Source organism: Chamaea fasciata, unplaced genomic scaffold, assembly GCF_029207755.1.
Source record: "Chamaea fasciata isolate MVZ Bird 193981 ecotype frontalis unplaced genomic scaffold, bChaFas1.0.hap1 SCAF_16, whole genome shotgun sequence".
NCBI classification, from domain to species: domain Eukaryota; kingdom Metazoa; phylum Chordata; class Aves; order Passeriformes; family Sylviidae; genus Chamaea; species Chamaea fasciata.
The window spans coordinates 4,254,283-4,280,593 of record NW_027094101.1 but is presented as its reverse complement, the minus strand read 5'-3'; the positions used below and the strand labels follow the sequence as shown (position 1 = coordinate 4,280,593).

Sequence of the window (26,311 nt, the reverse complement as noted above, 5' to 3'; positions counted from 1 at the left end):
TGTTTGGTTTCACACGTAATGTCCTCTCTAAAATAACCAGGGAAAAACTGTACTGGTTGTAAACGACTTACTGTGCAAACCCCTCACATTTCCAGTCATTTGTGCTGCCATCCTGTAAGATTACAGACTGTGGTTCAAAATCCAAACTGTGAAAAAAGCCCACAAAACGCTCCGTAAATTCTTCCACAATCTAGTTCCCATGGAAAACAACTAAAAACTTGTTTCTACCTGCTAACAGTGGCCACGGGATTGAATACACATCAATTGTATCAGCAAAAATTCTGTGTTGAGGTAGGCCCCAGTCAGTGCAAGGGACCAAACCACTACAGTGAGTCAAGTGTCCTGGGGCTCAGCAGGAAACGGCCCAGACGGACGGCTTTGCCCCACACAGGGATCATTCTAGAGAATTTCATGCGTGCATCAACCCTCCAAACCACAACCCTCCGCACACCAAAACCATCTGAAGCCACAGCCCACAGGACAAGAGCAAGGCAGATGTGTTCTCCTTAACCAGCAACTAGAAACTCCTCAGGCAAGATTCACTACAGATCAGCCAGTTCCCTTTGAAAGAGGTCTGCGATGCTTTTTCAATTCCTGTACTGGCCTGCAAGATATATGAAGGTCTGGGATACTTTTGGATCAGATATTTGAATGGACAGGCATGGGAGTGAGTCCTTGCCTATCTTGTTAGATTTTCTGTCTCACTTCAGAATGAACTGGAATGTGATGGCAAAAGCTGAGATGTACAAGCAAGCGGTTTCAAAGGGAGGCTATCATTTGTAGCAGGGCAATAAATGTTAAGCAGCACCTTTGGTGTCTCCCAGGGAAGGAGGATCGTTACTGTGCTCCTACTGCACTGCCACAGCCTGTGACAGCAAAGGCCACCTCCCTCCTTACAGCCCAGGCAGGGCATTTCCTGATGCATCACAGCTTCAGGCAAAGGCTGCTTTCCCTCGCTCCAGCTGCAGGCACTGCTCGCTCCGAGCAGCGGGACAGACGGATGGGCTCTGCCTGCCCGAGCAGCATCACAGAATGGGTCAGGCTGGAAGGGACCACAGCGGCTCATCTGTTGAACCTTCTTGCTCAAGCGGGGTCGTTCTACAGTGCATGGCACAGGATGGCATCCACACAGTCCTTGAACATCTTCAGTGCCGCAAACTCCACTCCCTCTCTGGGCAATCTGTTCCAGGGCTCGGTCACTGCACAGGAAAGTTGTTCTTCCTCATGTTCAGGCGGAGCGTCCTGTATCAGTTTCTGCCTGTTGTCTCCTGTTCTATTGCTCGGCACCACCGAGCAGAGCCTGGCTCCATCCTCTTGCCGCCTCCCTTTCGACATCTCTACACATGGGTGAGGCCCCCTCTTAGTCGTCTCTTCTCGCGGCCGAATAGGCCCAGCTCCCTCAGCCTTCCCTCAGAAGATCCGCTCCAGTCCCTCGCTCGGCTCTGCCGCCCTCCCCGGAGCTCCCGCAGGAGAATCCCGGCGCTCCGCAGGCCTGCCCCGGGGGAGCCCCGCGGTGCCGGCCCCGCCGCCCCGGCCGTGACGCGCCCGGCCCGCGCCAATGGCGGCGGCGCTGGGAGCCGGTGTGGGCGCGGCGCTCGCCGCCGGCCGCGGCTCCGCGGGGCCGCCCTGCCGGGGCGCGGCGGCTCCTTCCGCCGGGAGCGGCGCCGGGCGGCGGGAGGCAGGTGAGGGGCGAGCCCGGGGCCGGGCCGGGCAGCGCGGCTCGCTCTCCGCGGGCTGGCGGCGGGCCGGGCCGGGCCGGGCAGGGCAGGGCAGGGCGGGTGGAGATCGGGCCCCTGCCGCCCTTCCAGCGCTGGCGGGAGCAGCGGCGGAGCCGCGGGGAGGTGGCGGCACCTCCGCGCAGCCCCCGCGGGGAGGGCGTGCGGGGCGCCCGGGGCGTTTCGGGTCGCGCCGCCGCCGCCGCCGGGGCCCCGCGCCCGCCTCCGGCCGCAGCCCGCGGGGAGCGGGGCTGTGCCCGCCCGGGGCCGCCCGAGGCCGGGCCCCGCAGCCCCGCACGGCCCCTAAGCCGATCCGGCCTTAATGCCCGGCCGGGAGGGCCCCGTGCGGAGCTGCGGGCGCGGCTCTGCGGCGCTCTGGGATCCCCGCGGGCTCCGAGCGGCGCGGCCGCGGCCGGACGGGGGTACCGGAGGAGTCCCCGCTCGGTTCGTGTGACGCGGAGGAGAAACGTGTGCGCGGTGTGCCTTGGAACACGACGGGTCCTGGGGTGGTTCACATCCTGCCACTGCCACGGCCTGAACTGGGGGACAGGGCCCTGCTCTACCGAGGAACATCGTTGCTTTTATTATATGCGGGGAGTTGGGATGTTTTTCTTGAATTCTGTAGCAATCAGCATTATGCCAGGCCACTGGAAATTTTAATTAACAATATGTTGTCTTCATTTAAGCATTTTTAGTTCTATCCGGAATTACCTGGCTGAGCTGCGGGGTGAGGAATAATTCAGCAGATCAGATTTTTTCCAGGCCCCTGAGAATACTTGACAACTTCTGCCTTCACTGAAAATCGCATAAGCCAGCAGCACTGAGCATCCGTCAAAATTGGGCAGTATCTTGTCTTCATCTTCTGCAGCACAGCCAGTGCAAAGGGGCCTAAAGAGAAGTCTTAAAGTTTATAACCCCAAATGCATTTGGGATTTTCCCATGATTCCCCAAACACAGTCTCAAAAGTTCAGATGAAGGAAAGTAGAAACTCTCACTTGTCTTGGCTGCCTTGAGAATTTTAAACCAGTTGCGTTGGCCTGGGTTATTTTAATTGACCCATCTATGTTTTTCTTAACTTCATAATCTTTGGAACTTTCATCACCTTTTCCTAAACTGTTCCAGGTACTTTTCTGCCTGCCTGGACTGTCATTCCAGGTACAGGCCTTCATTTATATCTTTGCCCATCTTTAAGAGACCCAAGCATCACTTTCCTTTGTTTCCTGGCTAGGTAGCTGCCGTTGCATTATCCATAATACTTCGTTTGCTCCAGACTCCCTAGCATTCTGGTTGCTTAGGTGCATAATATTTTGTTCTGTTATAAACATTGGTTTGGAGAATTTTAAGTGCTAATACTGAAGGGTTATTTTCCCAGCCTTTATTTTCCCTGTGATACACACCAATTTTCACCTCCTCTTCACTTTGTTGCATTCCATTATTCAATGTTATCTCCTTCTGCACTCCATTATAGGAGGATATAAAGAAGGTAAATGGCTGATCCAAGAGCAGACACAAAGTCCCAGCCACAATGAGGGAAAAAAAATTCAAAACCAGAGGTTTCTTTTTTGTTATGCTACAACTAATAGGAGAATTTTGTTTGTGACCTTCCTCTGGTATCACTCATTCTCTGCTGCTGTTTTCTTATCACTGTTACCTGTTCTTCACCTGTTGGATCCAGGTTTTTAGGTACTTAGCAGCAGCACTTCTAGGAAACAAAGACTCCTGATATATTCTCCCTGGGATCCCCTGGGAATTTCCTGTGCTGTTCTTTGACACTGTGAGATTCTCCACAGTTTCACTGCTGCTGTTCACACACACAGTGCAAGTCAGTGCCTGTGTGCCTCCACTTTTATCAGAAAGCAGGCAGGCAGCTCTCCTCAGGCTCTTGTATTCAAAGCACAGTTGCCATTTGACAACAAAGAAGCAGTGTTGCACACTGACTCCAAGCAAGAACTCCTCTTCCACTGGATCTGAATCCACTTTTCTGCCTTTCCCTTCCCAGTTCCCTACTGCAGAGTTAAAGGAGCTGAAGGCAAAGTTCAAAACTTTCATCAGCAGTTCTGAGTGTCAAACATACAGAACAACCAAAATTTGACTGTTTTGATGGCACCCAGAAGTCAAGTGACAGAAATACATTTGACTTTCTTGACTTCTGAAAGGACCGATGTCCTTTCAGGCACCTGCCTCACCCCTCAGAGGAGGGCAGGGCTGCAGTGCACAGAAAATGACAGGTTATTATGTGATAGAACTGGAATGGAACTCAACCAGGTCTCTGCTGCCAAACCATGCTCTGTGTGTACTTCAGTTCATCACACCTACGTATAAAGATCCCGAAGCTGGATCTGATCCAGAATGCTTGAGAGAGGTTTCCTGGCAGAAGCAGGCAATATGCCCATGGTCTAAAACCAGCCGTGTGCTTTTGGAGAAGCTCCCTTTCACACCTCTGTGCCTGTAGGTGTGTTGTTACACGGAGAGGAGGCCGAGGAGGAGGGTCAGGGGATATCAGGGCTCGGTGGAGCTGAGCACCACCAGATGACCAGATCCTCAGAGTGGAGCTGCCTGCTATGGAATGGTCTGTGCTGCCTCCTCCCAGATCAGAACTGACATCTGTCCCCAGCCTGCCAGAGCTGTCCTGTATTTCTGAGCTCTTGTAGGAAGGTCGGTAGTGGGCTGGTAGAAAGGTCTTTCTAATGACTTTTCAGGGACATCTGAGAGGTGTTGGCTGCGCAGCTCTGACAAAGAGATCTGGCTGCCAGCTTTGCACAGGCTCTTTTTAAAATATCATCCCTTACATCTTTAATTAATTTGACTGATGATGGCCCAGAGCATGACTGATCTGCAGCAGGTTCAAGATCCATTTTTGTACCCATCATTTCCAGTAATAACCTCGTTTTTGCCTTTCAGATATGGCCATGCCCAGTTCCCTTCTGTGGGCTGTTGACATTTTCGGGAGGGTTTACACTCTCTCCACTGTTGGCCAGTACTGGGAGCTCTGTAAGGACACACAGCTGGAATTCAAACGGGTCTCTGCTGTCAAACAGTGCTGCTGGGGCATAGCCTGTGACCATCAAGTGTACACCTACGTGTTCTCAGGAGATGTCCCCATCAGATACCAGGAGGAGACCTATGAGAACCAGGTATGACAGGAACAGTACCTCTCACACAGCCACTGCTTGGACTGACAGCACAGCCGACATCAGCTGTCTCTGTATGTTTTTCTCACAGGAGGACTGATCAGTTTCATTTTTCATTTTTTATCAGAAGTTTCTAAAGAGTACATGTATGTGCCAAATACCAGATTATTCTTGTAATATTTAAATTCCCAAAGGAGTTACACTTGTCTGCTCCTAACAAAAGCAGTGGCAGTGTGAACTCCAGCCTGTTCTGTGTGAGCCATTTCTGACTGGAGCATTCACCCTTTTCACTGAGTGGTTTCCATTTCTCCTTTCCTTAGTGACAAATACACAATCCCCTTAAGAAAATGTCCCATGTAACTTCCAGGCAGCAAAGATACATTATCAGAAATGGATTATTCTTTTAAAAAATGCTACTTCTTGGTGTTACAAAGACTTCTCTAATAAAGGCATAACTTTTCATTAAAGTACAATGCTTCCAACCTTTTTGCGTAGAAGTGTTAAGGGGATCCTTTCTGTTTGATGCATTTCAAAATAATGTCTTTAAAACAGGATCTTAAAGGAAATTTATCACATTTGGTTTTAAGTTAACCAAAAGTTAATTGGGAGAGAAAATTGATGGATTTTCTTGAGCACATTTCTCTGATTTCTAATGGGCAATAGAACGAATATAAATTGGGAAGAGGCATTAACTTAACTGCATGGGCAAAAGTACAACAAATTAGTTTTGTAGATTATTTAATATTGATATGGCTTTTCAGCCATTTAAGAATGTTCCTGTTATTGTGTAAACATGTTCTTTAAAAATGCAAAATTTAAAATTTTTTGTTACTTTAAAACTTTCATTTTGTTTGTTCTAGGTAATGAAAAACGGAAAACAAAATACTAGAAAGCACAAAAAAATACTCTACAAGAGCTAACAACGACAAAATTCAACTCAAGCAGTTTGCAGATAATGTGCAAGGCAATTTAGCCAGATTTCTAGTAACGTCAAATAATATTTTGTGTAAAAACTATAGATGTATTTTGAACCACTCATTTTCCACCTGCCCTAAAATGTAAGACAGTATTACAGGACAGATTTTGCCAGTATTTCTATAATGTGTAGGAGTGTGGGGGGAAAAAATGACAGTATTGGTGAAAATCCTTGTGTTATCAGTTCTGTAACTGATTCAAGGCAGATTAGAGAAGAAATATAACAAGATCCAGGAGACATTTGCTGATACAGTTCTCTTGATACCATTCCTGGCAGAGGCAGTGCTGTTTTTCTAGAGCAGACAAGAAATGAATAATCTTCCTCCGGGAGTAGATTAAAGATACCAAGGCCATCCATACAGCATTCCCCTAATGCTGCAGTGTCATGGTGCCATACATCACTAAAGAAAAAAGCCCTGTGCCTGGTAAAATATAGCATCAGATGGTCCTATTTATGTAGCTGAAAATGACTTGGTTGGGACGAGCTCTGCAGTCAGCCCTTCTTTGATACTTAAAAAAGCTTCCTCCAAAGGCTGTCAGGGAGGGGCTCACGGAGTGAACACTTTCTCATTCACCCCAGGAATTTATTCCTCTTCTACTGCAGAAAATAAGGAACGTGTCATGACTCCCTGTAGATGCCCAGTGGGATAACGTGATCTCAAACAAAATACTTTTATTTATTATTTCTGGCAGCGCTGGAATCCAGTTGGTGGCTTTTGTGAGAAATTACTGCCCAGTGACCGGTGGCAGTGGAGTGATGTGAGCGGGCTGAAACACCAGCAGCTTGATAGTTTCACACTGCCTTCACCACACTGGGAGTGGGAGTCTGACTGGTATGTGGATGAAAATATTGGAGGGGAACCAACAGAGAAAGGGGTAGGTGAACAATACCAAGAAGAGATCTTTTCTGGGAATCCTTACTGTGTGAAATGAAAGGAACTTTTATAGAAGTGTAAAAAAGTCGGTAAAAATAAAACTTGCCATAAATACCACTTGCTGGGAAATAGCTCAACTCTAATACAACAGAAGGAAGGATCTTGTTTGAAGACTTTTGAAGTCTATAGGAGCTTCTATAGAAGCTTTTTTCTTTTGATCAGGCCATGAAATCCGGGCAACTGAATGTTGTTGTTATTTATGTTCTTTACTATGCAGAAAGTAAAAATGTTTTATTGTGTCTTGTTTGTTCTGTGTATATCATCCAGAGGAATTTGGGCATGGTTCATAAATCATTCATGGAATTAGCTGATCTGTTAATCAGGGCTCTAGAGACACACAGAGTGACTTGTGCTGTGACTCTTGTGCAGAATCGCTCTGAATTATGACTTCAAGCTTTCCCTTGATCCTCTTTTTCATACAAGAAAACCTCTGTTTGCAGGGCTGGACTTATGCCATAGACTTCCCCAGCACCTACACAAAGGATAAGAGATGGAATTCTTGTGTCAGACGCAGGAGATGGATCAGATACAGGAGATACAAATCACGGGACATTTGGGCAAAGGTTCTGGATCTCTTAAATATTAAATCACCTGATTGTCTGAAATAATTATAAGTGCAGGGAAGTCAATTTTTTATGACTTCTCTGAAGGCTAGACTTTACTTCACTGGATTCTTTCACTTCCAACTTGCTATTCTTGTAAGCATAAATGGAAGGCTGGGATTTCTCATAGAAACCTGTGGTAAAAAGGTGCCAAATCTCATGATGATGCAATTAGAGATGGATGCTCAGCTCCTTTGCAAATTTCAGATCAACTTTTTAACTTCTTTTGGTTGTGTGACAAAGCACTCTGGTTCGAGGTGGCACCTGCTTTGCATCATTCACCAGCTTCCTTTATCACAGATGTCCTTTATCTGTGGATAAACTTTAAACTGTTCTCCAATAATTGCTGTTCCATTTAAAGAACATAAAAAATTGTAATTTGTGTTCTTCAGCTTTCCAATTCTGTATGCACTGTCCTGTGAGTAAAAATTTCCTTTAGTTAGAGTGCAAAACACAGACTTCTCCCTGCTGCCTTGGCAGCGTTTCCCCTCTTGTGCATATGGAGGCCTTGTATGAGGGGGAGAATCTCCATGCTCAGCCACTCTAGGAAGTGATAACATAACCACAAGTTATGCCACCAGCCAAGTCACCTGTTTGCAGTGTCTCCTGTCCTGACCCTTCCTTCCCTTTTCTCCAGATTGTGTCCCATGATGAGCCAGACCAGCTGCCAGACCCTTTCAATGACATCTCCATCGGGGGATGGGAGATCACGGACGAGCCTCTCGGCCGCCTCTCAGTGTGGGCAGTTTCTTTGCAAGGAAGGGTATGTGTGGGTTCCCTAAGTTTTCTAATAAAGATTACTAGTGAACAGGAGTTAAATGCTTGAAAAGCAAGGCAGGGTTGTTATTGTCTCATATGGGTAAGGAAATGCACTGCTTGTGCGTCTGGCAGAGGATGAAAAGCTGCTTTGGGACTACATTATGTAACAACCTGTGTTGTAAATGGAAAGGCTTAGTACCTCTAGGGTTGTTGTTTTATGGAAGCCTTTCACCTCTGTGAACAGGTGAATCTTAAAAACTTGGGCCGAGTATTATCTTACATCTTGAAAAATGCCCAGAATGCTGACTGTGGTGCTGGGAACCAGGAGAAGAAGCCTTAAAACCTGAAAAACATTCTGGTGAAGCATTGTGCTCTGCCTTTGGGGTGGAGAGACAGGGATGATTCAAGAATTCAAGAGTTTCCAAAATGGTTTTCTAAGACTTGCTGATTGGAAAGTGGTCACCTCCTGACCTGGCAATGTCGCATCCAGCTCTGAAATGCTGTCATTTTATTTTCTGTTGAAAACTATACATCTTAGTTCTTGTTGTTGGTTTTAGTCCTCCCATGGGGTGTCCTCTTTTGCTCGGTCCTGTGAAGATTAGATTCTTGTTTTTCTTCCTTTATCCTTACAGCATGTATCTGATATTCCTTTGTGTCTAGACAGTTTCTAACTTGTGGTCTCACAGGGCAGAATCTAGTATTTTTAACAGCCTGAGCTGTCAGTCACATCTCAGGCACTGCCTTGGAGAGGCAAGCAATCTTGGTTAAACTGTTTAGAATAAAACTCCCTATTCCTCAAACTTTCTAGTAATATCTATGTTTGACCTTCCTGTTTTGACTGTGATCTACAGAAACTTGCACAGTCCAAGACTAGCAAAGGGCTGGATGTCACCAAAGGCTGCACAGAGAATGGAATTTCCCCCCCCATTTATGGCAAGCTTTGTTCAGTGAAAGTGAGGTCAGGCTGTCAGCTAACAGTAACATTTTTGTGTTATGTATTTGTTCACTCTTGGTTTATATAACATGCCCTGAAATACACTGAAGTGGTTTAAATGTTGAAATATACACAGAACTTGTAGCAATAGGTTACTGTACCCAATCCAGATGCAGTTCCATGATAAAAGCTGCTCTGTAGAACAGCCTCCTCCCTTAGTACATAAGGAAATAGCTTCAACTGCATAATCAACATTAAAAAGCTGCCTTTAAAGGTCAGAGTGCCATGCACTACATAAAACACTCCTGTTGTTAAAGGAGAGCTGCTCTTTCCAGTTTGTCTTTATTCTTGTCTCAATGGTTTCATTGTTGTAGTGATACTTTTTTATTTCATTTGTTTTTGTTTTCTTAAACTTGTCTAGGTATGGTACAGAGAAAATGTCTGCCATCACAATCCAGAAGGTTCCACGTGGTCCTTAGTGACCACTCCTGGTGAAGTTGTACAGATCAGCTGTGGACCCTATGACCTCCTTTGGGCAACTCTTTGGGAAGGGCAAGCTATTGTGAGAGAAGGAATCGATAGGAATAACCCTCAAGGTAAAGTTTGTTAAGTTTGGCTGGAAAGCCCTTTGATTTGCATAGTGTTGAATAAGAGACTAACCTGCAGTGCCTTCTGCGTTCTGTCTTTGGCAGGAATTTCCTGGAGTGTTGTGGAGTCTCCAAGCTCAGAAAATGGGATTATGCACGTCTCTGTGGGTGTTGATGTGGTGTGGTGTGTTACAAAGGATAGAAAAGTAAGAGGACTCATGTCCTGCTTCTGCTTTTTTCTTCCCTTTCCCTGTCTGCTGCTCTCAAACAGGACTGTAACGTGCACAGGGAGCATTGGTGATTTGGATTCTTTATCCCAATTATTTGGGGAATTCTAGTTCCCCTTGCTGTTATGGGATTGCTCTGTGGTTTGTGATAGTTGAGTTGAATTTAAGGAAGACACTGCTCTTCTTTTGGAAGGAATTTTCTAAACCCAGGTTAGACAGATTTGGCAGGTGAGTAGGGTTTTTGGTGGGGAATGGATGAAGAGCCTCTTCTAAGGGATATTAAGCATCAAAACTGAAGTGACTCCTGTTTCCACAAGGGCTGAATTTTACATCAAAAGCAGCATGGGGAATATTCTCATCTACACTTTCCTGCATGATGCTATTTTTTTATCTTCCTACTGCAACTGTTCCTGCTTCATCAGCCTTTTTATGTGGGGGGTTTGGTATTTAATTAGGTGAGATATCTCTTAGGTGGATGTGTGATTACTTTCTTACTGGAGTTTTAACTTAGAATGATGGAATGTCTTAAGTTGGAAGGGACCCCTAAGGACAACAGAGTCCCACTCCCTGCTCCTTCACACTGAATTCAAAGCCAGGCCTGAACTCTGTGCCTCTGCAGCAGTTCTGTTGAGTTTCTGTGCTGTAGTGAGTCACTACTTGTCAGCTGAGCCATGGTAACAGGCTGTGCCCAGCCTGCTCCATCTGCCAGGTAAATCCACTGTAATAAATGGAGATAAGCTGGTGCATTTTCCTTCAGATCTGCCCCAGGGCAGTCAAGCATCCTGATGTTATGGGATTCTACCAACAGCTTCTAAGGGAGCTGCTTGCTATGACTATATGGATATATGCTACAAACAGAGGGAACTTCTTCCAGGTGCCCAGCCCACAGACACTTTCAGATTGGTAGTCAGATCTAAGGGGAGACAATTTAAAGAGCTGTACTCCTAAAGACATCCCCCTGACAGTTCCCTCTGGCAGCCCTGCTTCTAGGGTTTGAATGCGACACTATTTGGAAGCCCATTCGGAGTGATCAAAAATAGCCTACAGGTTGATAGTAACAGAAAGTATTTTTCCAACAGCATAAAAACTGACTCTGTCACAGAAATTCCTACAAAGAAGTCTCCTTTTTTGGCTTTTCTGGCTGCAGGTGGACACACAATGTGGGTACTGTTGGGAGAATTGTTTTATCTTTATCTGATAAAGAAAAATAATCAAGGAAGTAATTGACTTCTTAAGACAATGTGGCAAGTCAGTATCAGAAATTAAGAGTAATCCACTGAAGAAACTAAATTCCTGCTAGAGCAGAAGGAGAAAAACTTAGACTTTCTGTTGTTGTTGTTGTAGGTGTGGTTTAGAAGAGGAGTGAACTCACATAATCCTTGTGGGACAAGCTGGATTGAAATGGTTGGAGAAATGATGATGGTAACTGTTGGCTTAAACAACCAGGTAAGAGAGCTGGGGAGCAGCTGAGAGGGGAGTGTTACCTCTAGGGGTGTGGAACCTCTAAGGTTCCTTCTAGTGCAGGAGCTGTTCACACGTGGTGAGGACTCTCAGCAATGCCAGGAGGGCTGGATGGACAAAGGGGCCTGGGCTTAAACTGCTGGGAGGGAAAGTGGCTGAGTTCTGCAATTCTGCACCTGAAGGTGACAGCCAGCACGTGTCCTGTATGGCAGAGGGAGGTGCAGACTGGTTTTGGTACAGAACTTTGTTCTGAATCTACAGTGTCAGCATTAAGGAAGAACACAAAAGGAAAACGCTGTGTCCAGCGGTTTTTGTGCTCAGTTCTGCACCACTGCACCTTTTTTGCATCTGATACCTCCTGCATTCCAAACCACTTCCTTCACCAAGCCTTTTCCCTCCCTAGGTCTGGGGAATCGGCTGCGATGACAGAGCGATTTATTTTCGTCAAGGTGTCACACCGAGTGAGCTCAGTGGGAAGACATGGAAGGCAATTGTGTCTGGCAGAGAGAGTGACAGATCTCACACTGGGAGCTCAACAAGTCTGCTCAGGTACTTCATGAAATAGCTGCTCCAGACTTTGTACAGTGAGGGTTTCAAAGCTAGGAGATATTTCTTTACATTCAAGGGGTACAGACAAGGAGGAGTGGGGAACACATCTCTAATTATTATGTATGCCAAAAGGCATTTGCATTTTAGCCATTAAAATTAACAGTAAGCAGTAGTTGTTGCACTCAGAGAAGAATCTGAAGCTCCCACACTGGAATTCACTGCATGCCTGCAGTAAAGCATATTCCTCTGGGCTTTACTATCGCTATCTGGAACTAGTCACTAATATGAGAAGATGTTGTTTTTGAAATACCATGTAGGAGTGTCAACTCCACTTAGGAATTAGTCTTCCTGAGTGTCACTGTATGTTTCTTTTCCTAGGGAGGTTAAATCAGTTACTCGCCCTGCCTGCTGGCCTCTGGGCTGTACTACACATGCCAATGGATCTGACTTGTTTGAGCCAGTGTGTGCTGAGAAGTTCCCTTTAGCAAAGACAAATCATGAAGTTAAAAATGGGCTTTAAAAAATCCTATTTGTTATTTCGTATTCAGAAAATGGGATGTGTTTTCCTGAGAGCTGTAGGCAGCCAACACCACCAATTGTTTGAAAAGATCAATAAAATTCCTTCCTGTGTTTCAGATTTACTAGACCAGTTTGCCAGATTTGTGTTGGACTCTTTCCTGTGATGATAGAATTTGACATTTAAAAGAGAGGTCTGCTGTTTCTCTCCTACAGTGAAACGTTAAGTCAGTTGCTGTGTGTCTGCAGTCTGAGGCCTGTGCCGATTTACAATGCTTTGGATGATAATTAATTATCTATTTGTCCTTCAGTGCTGGCTGTTTCTTTACTGATGATATTCAGAACCAAACAAGCGCGGTCATTCAGGGTGATGCAGATCCTTCCTCTGATACAGAGCTCCCCGGCGTGCCCACCAGCCCTGCCAGCACTGCCCTGCTGGGAGCTGCAGCTGCTGGGAATGGCCCAGCCAGCCAGGCTGAAACATCTGCACAGCTGACTCTGGATCCTCTGCACTCCCAGCAAGGAGAAGCCACTGCTGCTTCAGCTAGTAATGAGAAAGATAACCTTGACATGAATAAATCTCCTGGAAACACAAATCCTTCTGCAGAACTGCAGTGGATAAACATTGACTTGAAGGAGGCTCAGAAGCATCCAGTGCTGTCTGTCAGCAGCTTTGCAGACACATCCAGCCTTTCTTCCCTGGGCGCCTTCTCGGTGGGAGCTGAAGACCAGTACGGAGCCGATGAGCACCCGCTGTGGGCCTGGGTGTCTGGGGGAGGCTGTCTGGTAGATCTGCACAGCCCACTGAAGTGGTTCACTGCTCCATCAGGTACTGGCCAGTCACCACAGCACACCCCAGTTCCACTCACAGCTCAATATGCTCTTTAAAAAAAAGTTGGTTTGTGTTTTCTGAGCAAAGCCATGGTGCAAAACTTGTGCTAACCCACTTTCTCTTACTGCAGTTTGTTAATAGGTTCATGTCTGAGCATAATGCTGCAGTATTTAGCTGTAGAACACTTTGGGCTTGAGATAAATAAATGTAAAAGTGATATTTTCTCTTGAGTTCCTGTAACAATTTTGTAAAGTAATCTGTGCTGGATCTACATCTCATTTTTAATTGTATTGAAATGGCAGTTTCGGGCAAAACACGTAATATCACTGAGCAGTAACAGGAAGGAGTGAAAAGGGCTCTCTTGGGAGGTGCAGATGCTGGCAATAACTGCCTCCTTCTGCCATCCCTACTGAAAAGGGTAAAATAAACCAGGAACTGTGGCATCCCAGTATTTAACAGTCTAACTCGTGATGCAGTATATTATCTAATCATCTTGCAGTTCAGTCACAAAACTCTCACTTTTACAAGGTTATGGCTTTAAAAGCTTCCATATAATCATCTAGTGATCCTATATCTCTGCGTCATTTACAAAGTTTGGCTGTAATGCATTGATTCCAAATTATAATCATTATAAAAATAGTGTTAGACCGGGTTGATCCAGTCTGGTGTTCAAAGGAGTGCAGTGCTTCACCTTTCACAGAACTGTACTCAAAGCTCACTGGAGTTTATTAGGTTTGGTTCTGTCCCAGGTTTGTCATCATCTGTGCAGTCTCTGTCCCTGTCCATCACTCCTGCACAGACAGCAGCGTGGAGGAAGCAGATTTTTCAGCAGCTCAGTGAAAGGACAAAGCGGGAACTGGAGAATTTCAGGCACTATGAGCAGGCTATTGAGCAGGTAAGCACTGAGGTCATTTATCTCTTCTCTTCTAAACACACCTGGGAATCAGTAATACATTTCTGACATACTGATTTGAACTTACTGTCAGCTTTATATTCTTGCCCTTATTTCTGTCTGTGACAACTTTCCTGGATTATTAATGTCTGAGCTCCCTGTGGGAAATTATCAGCTTGTCAAACATGGAGCAGCACTATTCATCTAAAAGCATTATCAGGTAGTTTTATTTAAGAAGAAACAAAGCATTGGTCAGCATTATTTGGGTACTGTGAGACCTCAAATCCTCAGAGAAATGGTTGCAACAGCGGAACATTGCATGAATTATTTCACCACAAGATGAGGCATCTTAATTGAAACAGTGACTCAAGTAGGTGAGCTTCCCTCTCTGTGGCCATTAGGACTAATTTAACTTGCGTAAATACATGATGCAAACGTCAGTGGCAGCACATAAATAGCAGTAGTTTTGTTTGATGTTCCCTTTGTTATGACTCTCCGGCTTTTTTCAGATTCATTCATATTTTTGGTCCCTTCACTGCTAATTGCCAAATGACATCTGGAATTATTTGTTTAAAAACATTTGGAGTCCAGGGGTTTAATCAAGTTTAAAAAAATTATGTCAAAAGCCTTTAAACTCCAAACAGAAATTGTTTTATAACAGGAGCAAACTTGAGTCAATTACTACCTGTGTGCTACTGCATTCTTTCAGGGGAGGAATGTTACTACTGTTGTACACGTGCTATTTCAGTATCTTTTTATCCACTTTTATGAGTTTTCATACTCTGGTACACTCTGTATGGGAATGTGTGATACAGGTGTATGAATGCATGATGAGGTGTGATGCAGAGTAACCTGCAGCAGTGACAGCCTGTGGTCACAAAAACAGCATTTGGGAGAAAGAAAAGGAGTCGTGCAGTTTCTTTACTCCTGGAATTTTGTGTTTGCCTTGCAGTCAGTTTGGGTTAAAACTGGAGCCTTGCAGTGGTGGAGGAACTGGAAGCCTCATAAGTGGATGGATGTTCGAGTTGCACTGGAGCAGTTCACTGGGAGCGACGGGATGCGGGACAGCATCCTGTTCATCTATTACATGTACCATGAGGAGAAAAAGGTGTGCTCAGCTGCAGAGCCCTGGGACAGCTGCTTTTGGCAAAGGGAAGCCTCTGAAAGGGAAACAGTTTCTTTAAAGAAGGCAAATTATGGCACGCTACTGTTCTGAGGTTTGGGATCCAATTCAAAGGTAATCCCAGGTACCAGCAAACTGCAGGCTTTTCTGAGCTGTGTTAATGCTGTGCCAGAAATACCCAATCACAAACCACTCACATTGCCTAAACCATCAGTTCTGCACTAATCAGGAATTCTTCTGGAAGTTCAAAGCGTTCTTGATTGTGAAAAGCTCAGCTTAGCTGAACAGGGTCTTCCCAAGTGGGGTTAATACCTGCAGGCAATAGGAACCAGGGGTAGGGCAAGGCTGGAAATTGAGTCCCACTCCCTCTGCGCCAAGAATTGATTCTTTGCTGTCCTTGGCAGGAATGTCTTGTTTGTAGACCTGAAGTGCAAAAATGCTGGCTCTGTGGAAGGTTTGCTTTAGTCACAGGGTTTTTTTCCTCTTGTCTTAGTACATCCACGTGTTCCTGAATGAAGTGACCATTATAGTCGAAGTGCTGAATGAAGCCAAGCACTCCTTTGCACTGTACACACCTGAGAGGACGAAGCAGCGATGGCCAATCCGCCTGGCAGCCGCAACAGAGCAAGAAATGCACGACTGGGTAATTCTGGGCATCTCTCATTTCAAGCTGGCAATATCTGCAACAAAACATAGAAGCCGGTCTCTGAAATGTCAGCATTACATTTAAACTCTTGAGGCTACTCATCTGGTTTTTAAGTTTAGGTATTTAAACCATCTGATCAAACTTATTTAGAGGCACCTGAGGCTTGTTATCTCCTCTGCATGCTTCCTGGTGCTGCAGTTATCCACAGCAACACAAATACTGCTTTTCATTCTCTTCCTGTCTCTGGATATAGATTAGGGTAGAAATGAGTTAGGAGCTGAATTAAGTTATTATGTTCTTCTGCATTGGTAGAAGAACCATTCTCTGTTGTCATTGCTGCAGAGAGTCTTTTGTACAGGCAGACAGGCATAGATACACTGGACCAGGGGCAAACCTGAGACATGCTTCATCCTGATCAGCTCCTGCAAACCACAGCAGTTCCAGTGGTTGTATAATAATTTCTGAACCACTGCATTCTAGTGCCTTTTGAGAAAAAGCTGCAAATCCACTTTGCTGATTTGCAAGAACGTGCAAAGGTAAAATTTTGTTTTACGGTGCTGAGCATCTCTATGGGAATTTTTGTTCTTGCTGTAAATGGAAGCTTTTTTTTTGCTTCTTGTTTTGTAGCTGTCTTTGCTGAACATGTCTTGCTGTGAAAGCAGACGGATTCAAGGCCCTCCTTCTCACCATGCCATTTGGTCAGTTACTTGTAAAGGAGACATCTTTGTTAGTGAGCCAAGTCCTGAGCTGGAGGCCGGACCCCAGCTGATGCCGTGTGATCAAATGTAAGAGGCTTCTGAAGCTGTTCTTTGTGCATGGGCTGCCATCCAGCAAAGAATGTCGGTCAGTGCAGTGGCTTTCATGGGCTCTTGGAGTGTGTAGTACACTGCAGATGTCTCTCACTGACAGGGTTAACGGCTGCCTTCCTAGTCCTGATTGCACATGAAGAAATTCACCAAATCATATTTTAATTCTTAGATGCTGGAGATATCCTTGTGATTTCAAAAGCCTTTCTCACTGCGATCCCATTTTTTGTAATTGCATCTTTGATGTCATAAGAGATAGCCTAAACTGAAAGTAAATCTAATTGCTGTAATTGGAATATAATTTGAGCTTTCAGTTTTATCTGAGTCAAGAAATCTGAAATTCTCAGTCCTCCACAGACACTGCAGTCCAGGAGCAGTTTCTCGACAGTTTTTATGACAACTGTGGCAACATGGTTTTGCAAACCCCTCAAGCAGAACAATCCCATCTGCTTTTTGGTAGCTGTTCAGAGGGAAATGCTTTCAACTGGCAGCTGCTTTCACTTACAGGTGACACAGTGGTTGGACAAGTGAGCAGAGAAGGTTGCCTGTCCTGCAGATGGCTGGGTTGTTGGTGGGGAAAGCAGACGTTCCTGAAGGATGTGGTGTTGAGTACAGTCCTTTTCCTGGCAGGTTCTGGCGGCAGGTGGGAGGCCACCTGCGGCTGATCGAGAGCAACAGCCGGGGCGTGGTGTGGGGCATCGGCTACGACCACACAGCCTGGGTTCACACCGGTGGATATGGAGGTGGCTTCATCCAAGGTACAGCTTGGCAGTGAGAAATAGAATCCTCAGAAGCTGTTGGAATTCAGAATGTACTGTCTTCAAGCTTTAGGTTTACTCTGTTCCACATTGTTTATTCCTCACAGGACTGGCCAGTAGTGCTGATAACATTTATACACAGTCAGATGTGAAATGTGTTTACATCTATGAGAACCAACGGTGGAACCCTGTCACTGGATACAGCAGCAGGTTATTTACTCAACTTATTGCATTTATTTACCTTAACACTACTACTGTCAAATGAAACAGGGGCTTCTTTATGGAAGAGTTATTACACTTACTCCATCTTCAGTCTCCTCCAACATTCATAGTCAACCTGTGATAGAAGGAGCAGTGTTTCTCAGTTTTCTAATTTGTAGTTATCCATTCAAGATGTCATTATGACTAAACATTATAGATTTGTGCTTTGTGATTGCACAAAGTGTGCCTACTTGCAGTATCTTTCACTGTTAAGGCCAGGCAGAAAAGTTATTAGGATCGACATATTCCTGTATTTATTTTACTGAATACACTGGGTCCTTGAATAGTATATTTGAGCAAAAGTATTGAAAAATACATATCCACATATATGGGATTCACGGTCTAGTTTTAAATGGTAGTGAGGAATATCACTCTACAGAGAAACATTTACAGTTATACCAAGTTTGGTATAACTGGAAACAGTTGTACAGATTCTTTCCCACTATGCTCATCACTCACATGATATTTCTAAATACAGAGGTTAATGATAGACAAAAAGGCTTTTCTTCCCTTGCCTTTTAAACTCCCTGTTGTAAATGACCTTGCATTCCTTGTGCATTGTTCCACCACCACAGAGGTCTGCCCACAGACAGATACATGTGGAGTGATGCCTCTGGCCTGCAGGAATGTACAAAGACCAACACCAAGCCTCCTTCTCCACAGTGGTCTTGGGTAGGTTTTGTCTTACAGATTTTTTTACAAAGAAGTCCAGGCTTAGCAAGTAGGATACAAGACTTATGTTCAAGGGGCACAGATTTTCTTCTGGGATTTGTTGTAATATTTAACCTTGTTTTCCCCATTCATAACTAGCAATAATCTTCCATAGTCAAAAGAATGTTAAACATTGAGTGGAGTTTTTTGTTTAACACGACTTAGATCCTTTTCTTTTCAGCTGAATTAAAAAGATTTGGGAACCTCTGTATGTATTTCAAGTATTAGAAGGCTTCTAGCAAGTCATTACTCTCCAAAAGGTGGAAGCAAATAAAAGAAGAGGTGGTTATGATACATTAGGAGTTGATTGTTATTCCCAGTGTCCCCGTTTGCCCACAGGTCTCGGATTGGTACATCGACTTCAGCCCGGCGGGCGGCACGGACCGGGAGGGCTGGCAGTATGCAGCTGACTTCCCAGCGTAAGGAAACACCTCTTCCACCAAATCCCAGCCTCCAGTCCTCACTCCTTCTCATCTCTGGTTTGCACATTAACTGCCCTTTGACAGGGACATAACACTGCCTCGTTTTCTCCCTTTTTGTGGGCACGCTAATATTTGCAGGGAGGGAGGGCAGCAAGGTGAACTTGGCAAACTGTCACTTGAAGAATTTTAAAATCAGCAGGGGTGCCCGGTGGGCAGATGGAGGCAGTGCTCTCAGGCTGGAGATGCTCTGACATCATCATAAACATTGTTTCAATCTGTTTTGGTAGGTCCTACCACGGCCACAAGACAATGAAAGACTTTGTCCGACGGAGGCGCTGGGCAAGGTGAGGAACCTCAATATAAAGAAGTTTTGAACTTGAATGCTAATTGCTGCTCACTGAGTCTACTTTAGCTATGAGGTGAAAAGTCTTGTCACCTAATCAACAAAAGAAAAAGTAAAGAAACCTGAAATAAATAACCCAGCAGAGAAACTGATGACCTTTAGCATTATGTCTCTAATTGTAAGTCTCCATGGGCAGTTACCCTATTGGATTTTGTGGGATCTGTAGATAAAAGTCAGACAGTTCTTCTCTATATCTGATTTTCCTTGTGGTAAATGATGAAGGAATAGCAGACACTGGGTATATCAGTACATATTAAGTCACTTGTAACTGCTGGTAATAGGCCTTTTATATTAATTGTTTTAACTTATGAATTCCACATACTTGGTGCTGGGCCACAGATAGTCCAACCCCATTTCAGTCAGAGGAAATGTCCAGGTGGAAGCCAGGAAACAGCAAACTGCCACTATATTCTATAAGCTGGGGAAGTCTGTGCATTCCCTGTTTTTCCAACTTTTCTATGCTTTCTATACTAGAGCATCTAATAGCTGTGCTAATTAATTGCTGTGAACTTAGACACTGCTGGGTTTGGTATTGATGCTACAAAATATTTAACCCTTTGTACAAAAAGCTTTGAAGTGAGGATTTGAAGCATCAAAAGTGTTATTTCACTATATGCAGAAAAACAAACCCAGTAAATCAAAATGGTGACTTGAAATAAGTGACCTGAGAAACAACCTCTAGTCTAAACACTTCCTCTTGTATTACCTACCAATTGAAAATTGAAAACAAATAGGGAACTGCTCAGGGTTGGATCTCTTTTTTCAGAACTGGAAAACAGAGGAATGTCCTGATGTTTTTTAGGACATTCTTCATACACAAAATTATTGTGGTGATGATGGAGTCTAATATAATTTCCCTGATCAACAGCACTACTTTGGTGCAATTCCCACAGAAAAGGTACACAAAGTCCCAGCATGACTTATCAAGTCTGTCATTTAGAGCTGCGTTACCTCTGCTGCCTCAAGATGCTACGTAACCTTTTTAACAGACCAACCAAAAAGGAATTGTGAAGTTATTCCTTTAACCAGGACAGAGGAAGGAATGAGCTGAGTGTGGAGTTCCCTCTGCAATATATTATCCATCTGTTGCCCAGTGAGTCTGAGAGAGCTATGGAGCAGTGCAGTACCAGTTGCAGACTTCTTGGGTGGTCTTGGTTTTATAAAGTAACTTTAAAAAACCCCAAACAAGAGAAGCTTTGAGAAATCAGTATTAGTTCAAACTTCAAAACTTGATGCAAAACATGACTGCTTGTTAAAAACCTCTTTCAAATTAAAAACTCTAATATTTATTGAAAAGCACTGCCTAATGAAAAGACTTTAGGAGTGGAAGTCAACAATAGACTGGGAAACCAATTCAGTTATAGAAAGTACATACTTCTGACAGGTTTGGGTTTTTTCTGCTTCAGAAAATGTAAGATAGTCACCAACGGGCCATGGCTGGAAGTGCCTCCTGTTACCCTGTGGGACATCTCCATAATTCCCAGTTCAGATGCAGATGGTGAAGAAGCAGTAGCACTGTGGGCAATCAGTGACAAAGGAGACGTGCTCTGCAGGCTTGGAGTGACACAGCAAAATCCAGCTGTAAGGCTCCCTGTTTGTTTTTACTGCTTATTGATGTATTTATTTATTGTAATATGCAAGTACATGCAATCACACAGGGCCCTCTCTCAAAGTACCTTGTTATTTTTCATCCCTTTGTGTCCCAGATTTGGAGGTCCCTGTCCATCACCTGTAGCACAGTTTGCTGCCCACGTTCCTTATAATAGTGCTTCTCTTGCATAATCTACCTGAGCTTGTGCCACATCACCTGCAGGAGCCTCTCTCAGCTCCTGGCCACCTACTCATGAAGCATTTTACTTCCACTTTCTGCACTGGCAGCTTAGTTCTTCTTGTTTTGTTTGTTTGTTGAAATTGTTGTATCCCACTTAAAGGAATTGCTGAGGAATAGATCCTGTGGAGCACAGTCCCAGTCTTGTGCTGCTTGATACCAGTAGGATAAAAACCAGGAAAAACATCAGAAAATACTTTAATAGAATTTGGAGAAAAAACACAAGAAATTGAAAAATATTTAAGATTTTTTTTTTTCCTTCCTGATCTGTAAGGCAGTGCAGCAGTGAGAACTGGAATATTGTGTCTGGAATCTGAAATCCCCTATCAGTTGATTTTTGTGAGGAATTACACAAAGAAAGGCTGTAGCCCAACTGTTCAGAGACATGTAGATGCTTAAGGTGCAGTGATTTTATTAGAGAAGGCCCTTCATTGTCCAGCTTATTTTCAAAGTGTTGTATATGCAAACACCTTTGAGGATTAGCAACCTTGTTTCTGTTCAGTTGTGAAGTTATGTAAGATTTATTCTCCAGGTCTTTTCTCATTTGGTAATAATCAACATGGAGATTTGTCACGAGATTTTAACCGCTGCCTCACAATTCATCTCCCACGATTTGGTAGGGAACATCCTGGCTGCATGTGGGAACAGACCAGCCCTTCATTTCCATCTCCATTGGAGCATTTTACCAAGTGTGGGCTATTGCTAGAGATGGTTCTGCTTTCTACCGGGGTTCAGTGTCTCCAAACAAACCTGCAGGTAAGAACTTGTACTTTATCTTCTGCTCTACTCCACTTCCATGTCTGAAAAAGTCCAGTCTGTTTCCCAGAGGCCTTTCCCACAGCTGTGCAAAACAGTGCACACAAATAATACAATAATTATAGCAGATAATTTGCTATTCACTTGTGTAATTTGAAGTTTCATTTGTAAAAAAAATCTAATAAAAATACATGAAGTGTGATGTCATTCACAGCTTTCCTGCACAGCAATGTATTTCAGCTGCAGACATCTCCATGCCTAATGCTATTTTTTCAATGCTTAACTCAAGATTTGTGACCTTTAGGTGACTGTTGGTACCACATCCCTTCACCTCAAAAACAGAAGTTAAAGCAAGTCTCAGTAGGACGAACATCGGTGTTTGTCTTGGATAAAAATGGTAAGGATTTAAAAAACTGTAAGTCAGTGCTACAAAAAGTACATCAGTCTATACCAGGCTGATTTAAAAAGGAGAGGCTAAGTTAGAACTGGACAGATGATTACTGGTGCTCCAAAGGGAGTAATATTTCATACTGAAGGATCTGGAGTAGCAGTGCACTTAAGTACTGCTTCTGAAGGCTTGCTTGTTGTTACTCTGACAGTGCCCTGGGTAACAACAATCCAGCATCTGTGCTCTATGGGGGGAAGACACTGCATGGCTGGGTTTTATCTGGAATCCTGCTCCAAAACAGAAATAAAAATGAAGCACCTTTTGTACAGGAAACAAGCCTTTAACACCAGATTCACAAACCTTCATCGCATTTGCTTTTGTTTTCTAGTGCATAGTTCCTTATACGAACACTTTTCCCCAAGAAATTTTACAAAACAGAGTATTTGCTGTGTTTTATAAACAGTAACTATAGAAGTACAAATTCCAAAGTAGGAACTTCCTTTTGTCCATCTCTGTAACCCATTAGCCAAAACTGCATTTCCCCAGAACGCAGAAAGAATTAATTCCTGATTTATGTTGTTTAGAGCACTTCAGACAAACAGGCATGCTGGGCTGTAACCAGCACTCCTTGTTTTCCAGGCAATCTTTGGTACAGGCAGGGTATCACACCCAGCTACCCTCAAGGATCTACCTGGGATCATGTTTCAAATAATATCCGTAAAATGTCTGTAGGGCCCCTGGACCAGGTGTGTATTAAGCTTCCTTGTATCTCATTAGTTTAGTAAAAATTATGAAGAACGTACTTGAGTAATTAAATGTTCTTCAGCCTTAGTTTTAACTTTATTGCACAAAATGTTGGTCTAAATGCTGGAATCTGATAGCAAGAGAAAAAGTCATACCAATGAAATAGTGATAGAGCCAAGCCCCTCTGCTGCAGAAAGCCTCATTAATTTTTTTTTTTCAATTTTTTTAACAAGGCTATATATTTTAACAAGGCTTTTTATATATTTAATCTCTTTCCTGCCAAGTCTTATCTGGCAGTGTTTTAATTATAACACTGCTCTATAGTTTGTTTGGGTGTCTCTCTGCCTAAATTAGATCATTTTCAGCCTATTGAAGAACAAGACTGATTTTTGAAAGGGGTCAGACAGGGACTTCACATCTGGGAAGAGCAGCACAGTTTACTGCCTCTCTCTGCTTCCTTGAGGTGTGGGTGATAGCTGACAAAGTGCAGGGCAGCCACAGCCTGAGCTGTGGGACCGTGTGCCACCGGACCGGTGTCCAGCCCCTGGAACCTAAAGGCCTCTCCTGGGATTATGGAATTGGGGTAAGTGCTGAGGGCACAGAACTGCCCAGAGCTGTACATCCCTATGTCTATGGGCTCCAGCTGCCCAGCACTGCAAAGCTTGGATGTACCTGCAGGAAACTGACATTTTCCTTCAGGTTTAGGTTCCTTTTTGAAGTTGTTATAACGGGCTGCGCAGTTGTCGCGGGGAAGTTGTTTATTTGCACTTGATAAGTATTCATTTTAAATAGGTAATTTAAAAGTTACAATGGAAAAAACTAGTGGAGTAAGGGCCATTTAAAAAAATAAATATTCCTTCCTGGTCTGCACATGATTATTCCTCATTGTTGTGCCCTGTAATAGTCTCAATGTTTTGAGAAAGGCTGTTTCAAGGTTTTGCCACCTTTTAAGCTGGTGGACTATCTGCAGTGGGTCTGTTATGAATGCTTGACCCTACTAATCTCAATTCCCCGTAATAAAAAACAATCCTCAAGTTTACCACCTCTGTAGCTCCCTGTCAGGGAGGCCTTTTTTCTGATTCATCCCAGAGCAGGATTACTTTCCTCATGAACAAACAGTATAAACTAGCAGTGCACATACAGCACCACATCACGTACAGCACTGACAGGGTGGCGTTTCTCCTTTTGAATTCCTCTATCCCTTTTTCACAGGGTGGGTGGGAGCACATTACAGTCAGAGGAAATGCAACAGAAGCATCTCGGGGTGCTGTGCCGGACCCGGACGAGGAAAACCCAGCAGCATCGAAGGAGGGAGAAGATGAGGAGAGTAAAGGGAAAGCAGAACACTCTAAGACCCCTCTGATGGTCAGTGAAAGTCAAGAATCGGACAGAAATTCTGTTAACTGTTAAATTGTTGCCATCTTTGTGTTGCTAACAAGCAGTAGGCAATAGTTTAAAAAGATATAAATGTCTACTGCTTGGAGAGAAAAACATGACATTTTTGTGCTACTAATATGTTTGACTGAACTGGACTTTGCAATGGGGTATTTTAAGTACTGAATCCTTCTAATGCATCTTGTGTAAAATGTGACTTGATAGAGCTCATAGTTTTGTCAAAGCAGGCAAGGTTTTTAACCACAGTGTATTTCTCACCCTTAACCATAGCTGCTACACACCATACAAATGTGAATATCTGCACCGATGATCACTGCATTTACTTTTTTTATGCTCCCTACATTTCCCTCATGTTCACACATCTTGCACACCGTCCTTGAGATTCATCTTTGAGCACAGATGAAGATGTTTCAATTTGAATGAACTGCAGGCAAACACAGCTGGTCCTGCTGGTCCCTTACACATGCACAGAGCTCTGCTCATGGGAGGGCTCCGTGTTTAAGGAGAGACTTGAGTCAGGCTGGGCTTGCTCCCATCAGCAAAATCAAATTCTGTACAACTCTGCTTAGGCTGCAGTTAGCAGGAAGGACCAATTTCTGCCGTCTTTGCTCACAGTGAGCAATGTGTTAATCGGGCAGCAGAAGCCCTGGTTTCAGGGAGCCACTGGAGAGCCCAGTCCTGGTCAATCGGGCTCAGCGATGTCTCGCTCTGAACTGTCACTGCAAGTGCTGGGAAATCGTGTTCTGTCTTCAGCTGAACTGAAACTGGGATAATTGAGGCGCACAGATGCTTACCTAGGGAGGCTGGAAGGCACCAGACTCTGGAGGCTGTGTTCCAGGTCATTGCAAATTATGCTCTCATGCTGCAGAAGTCAAGGGAAGGTCTTAAACTCTGACTTTACAGTGGTAGGAATGCTAAACAACTTTACTGATAGCAGTGGAGTTTGCCAGTGTACTCTGCTGGCAGTTCAGAATGAAGCTCTGCTCTTCATTTTGAGTGATTTATTCATCCCTTTTTCCAACATGAAACCACTTTCCATTCTCAAGAAAAGCTTTTATTCCTGACTTATTTATTGTAATAGGACAGTTCACATTCATTTCTCCTCTCTGTGTGTGACTGTATATGAAGCTATTTTTATATGATGAGCAGTTTGGTGTGGTCTCAGTACTGTATTTGTAGAAGTAAAATTTATGTTTGCACGTATTCAAAGAATATATTTGGTATTTAATGCCAAGGAAAGCACTGTTTCCAAGTCCAAATGTGAATGAAGATTGAAGATGCTTTACTGTTAAAAAAAGAACCTGTTGATCTTTCCAGTGTGTGATTAGAGATTTCTGGTTTATACATACATTGTGGGAGAACCATAAATAATGTGTTGCATTAATTACCATAATAGGTTTTGCATAACTTGCACAGTATCTTGTCCAAATAAATAACTTTATTACATGTATTTTTAGAGAATTATTAGGATTGTATTTTTCTCTGCGTTGTATCAAGATTTTTCCCTTTAATAGTCAGTGTTTACATCTCCAACAATCAACCTGATTGCATACAATAAGCTTTATAATGTACCTTTGCGTTTTTCCCTCCATTGCCAAGTTTCACTTACTTTACTGTAAAAAGCTGGGTTTAAGTGGAAAAAAAAAAAGATAAGTTATAAGTTGTTTATGTTTGAGTCCTAAGTATTTGCCTTCTAAAATATTATTTAGAAAATTATTTAATTTAAAAATATAATGTCATTGTTGTGGCTAGTTAAAATATGCAAAAGTGACTTTAAACTGAAGCAATTTTGAAAAATAAAAAGTAATTTATCAGAAAAAAATGCTTCTTACAAAATCCCTTTTGGCATGTCCAAGAACACAGCACTTTATGGCAAAGTATCACTGTGGAATTAGCAGCTGTAATTCCATAAATGTGTGTCCAGAGCCTGACTGTCCCTCAGGGATGGCAGTGTT

The 26,311-nt window shown here is 43.8% G+C and overlaps 1 protein-coding gene across 1 annotated transcript; it reads left to right on the top strand.

Moving 5' to 3' along the window:
* The first annotated feature begins 1,611 nt into the window (after positions 1 to 1,611).
* On the top strand, positions 1,612 to 26,205 carry TECPR1 (tectonin beta-propeller repeat containing 1). The gene is made up of 25 exons (XM_066198412.1): positions 1,612 to 1,682; positions 4,617 to 4,849; positions 6,515 to 6,697; positions 7,197 to 7,319; positions 7,996 to 8,121; positions 9,473 to 9,647; positions 9,744 to 9,844; positions 11,210 to 11,311; positions 11,730 to 11,875; positions 12,703 to 13,220; positions 13,973 to 14,118; positions 15,068 to 15,223; positions 15,732 to 15,881; positions 16,512 to 16,669; positions 17,321 to 17,448; positions 17,556 to 17,658; positions 18,285 to 18,381; positions 18,760 to 18,839; positions 19,130 to 19,186; positions 20,652 to 20,826; positions 21,694 to 21,829; positions 22,134 to 22,226; positions 22,857 to 22,963; positions 23,425 to 23,544; positions 24,174 to 26,205. Exons 2-25 carry the CDS (start codon positions 4,619 to 4,621, stop codon positions 24,369 to 24,371), a joined length of 3,609 nt encoding a protein of 1,202 aa, XP_066054509.1. The 5' UTR covers positions 1,612 to 1,682; positions 4,617 to 4,618; the 3' UTR covers positions 24,372 to 26,205.
* The last annotated feature ends 106 nt before the right edge of the window (positions 26,206 to 26,311 follow it).

Bases quoted from the DNA above. Each gene is read 5' to 3' on its own strand.
- TECPR1 (XM_066198412.1), top strand. From the start codon at position 4,619: ATGGCCATGCCCAGTTCCCTTCTGTGGGCTGTTGACATTTTCGGGAGG. The intron at 18,840-19,129 runs GTAAGGAAACAC...CTGTTTTGGTAG, and splicing joins TATGCAGCTGACTTCCCAGC to GTCCTACCACGGCCACAAGA. The intron at 21,830-22,133 runs GTAAGAACTTGT...TGTGACCTTTAG, and splicing joins GTCTCCAAACAAACCTGCAG to GTGACTGTTGGTACCACATC.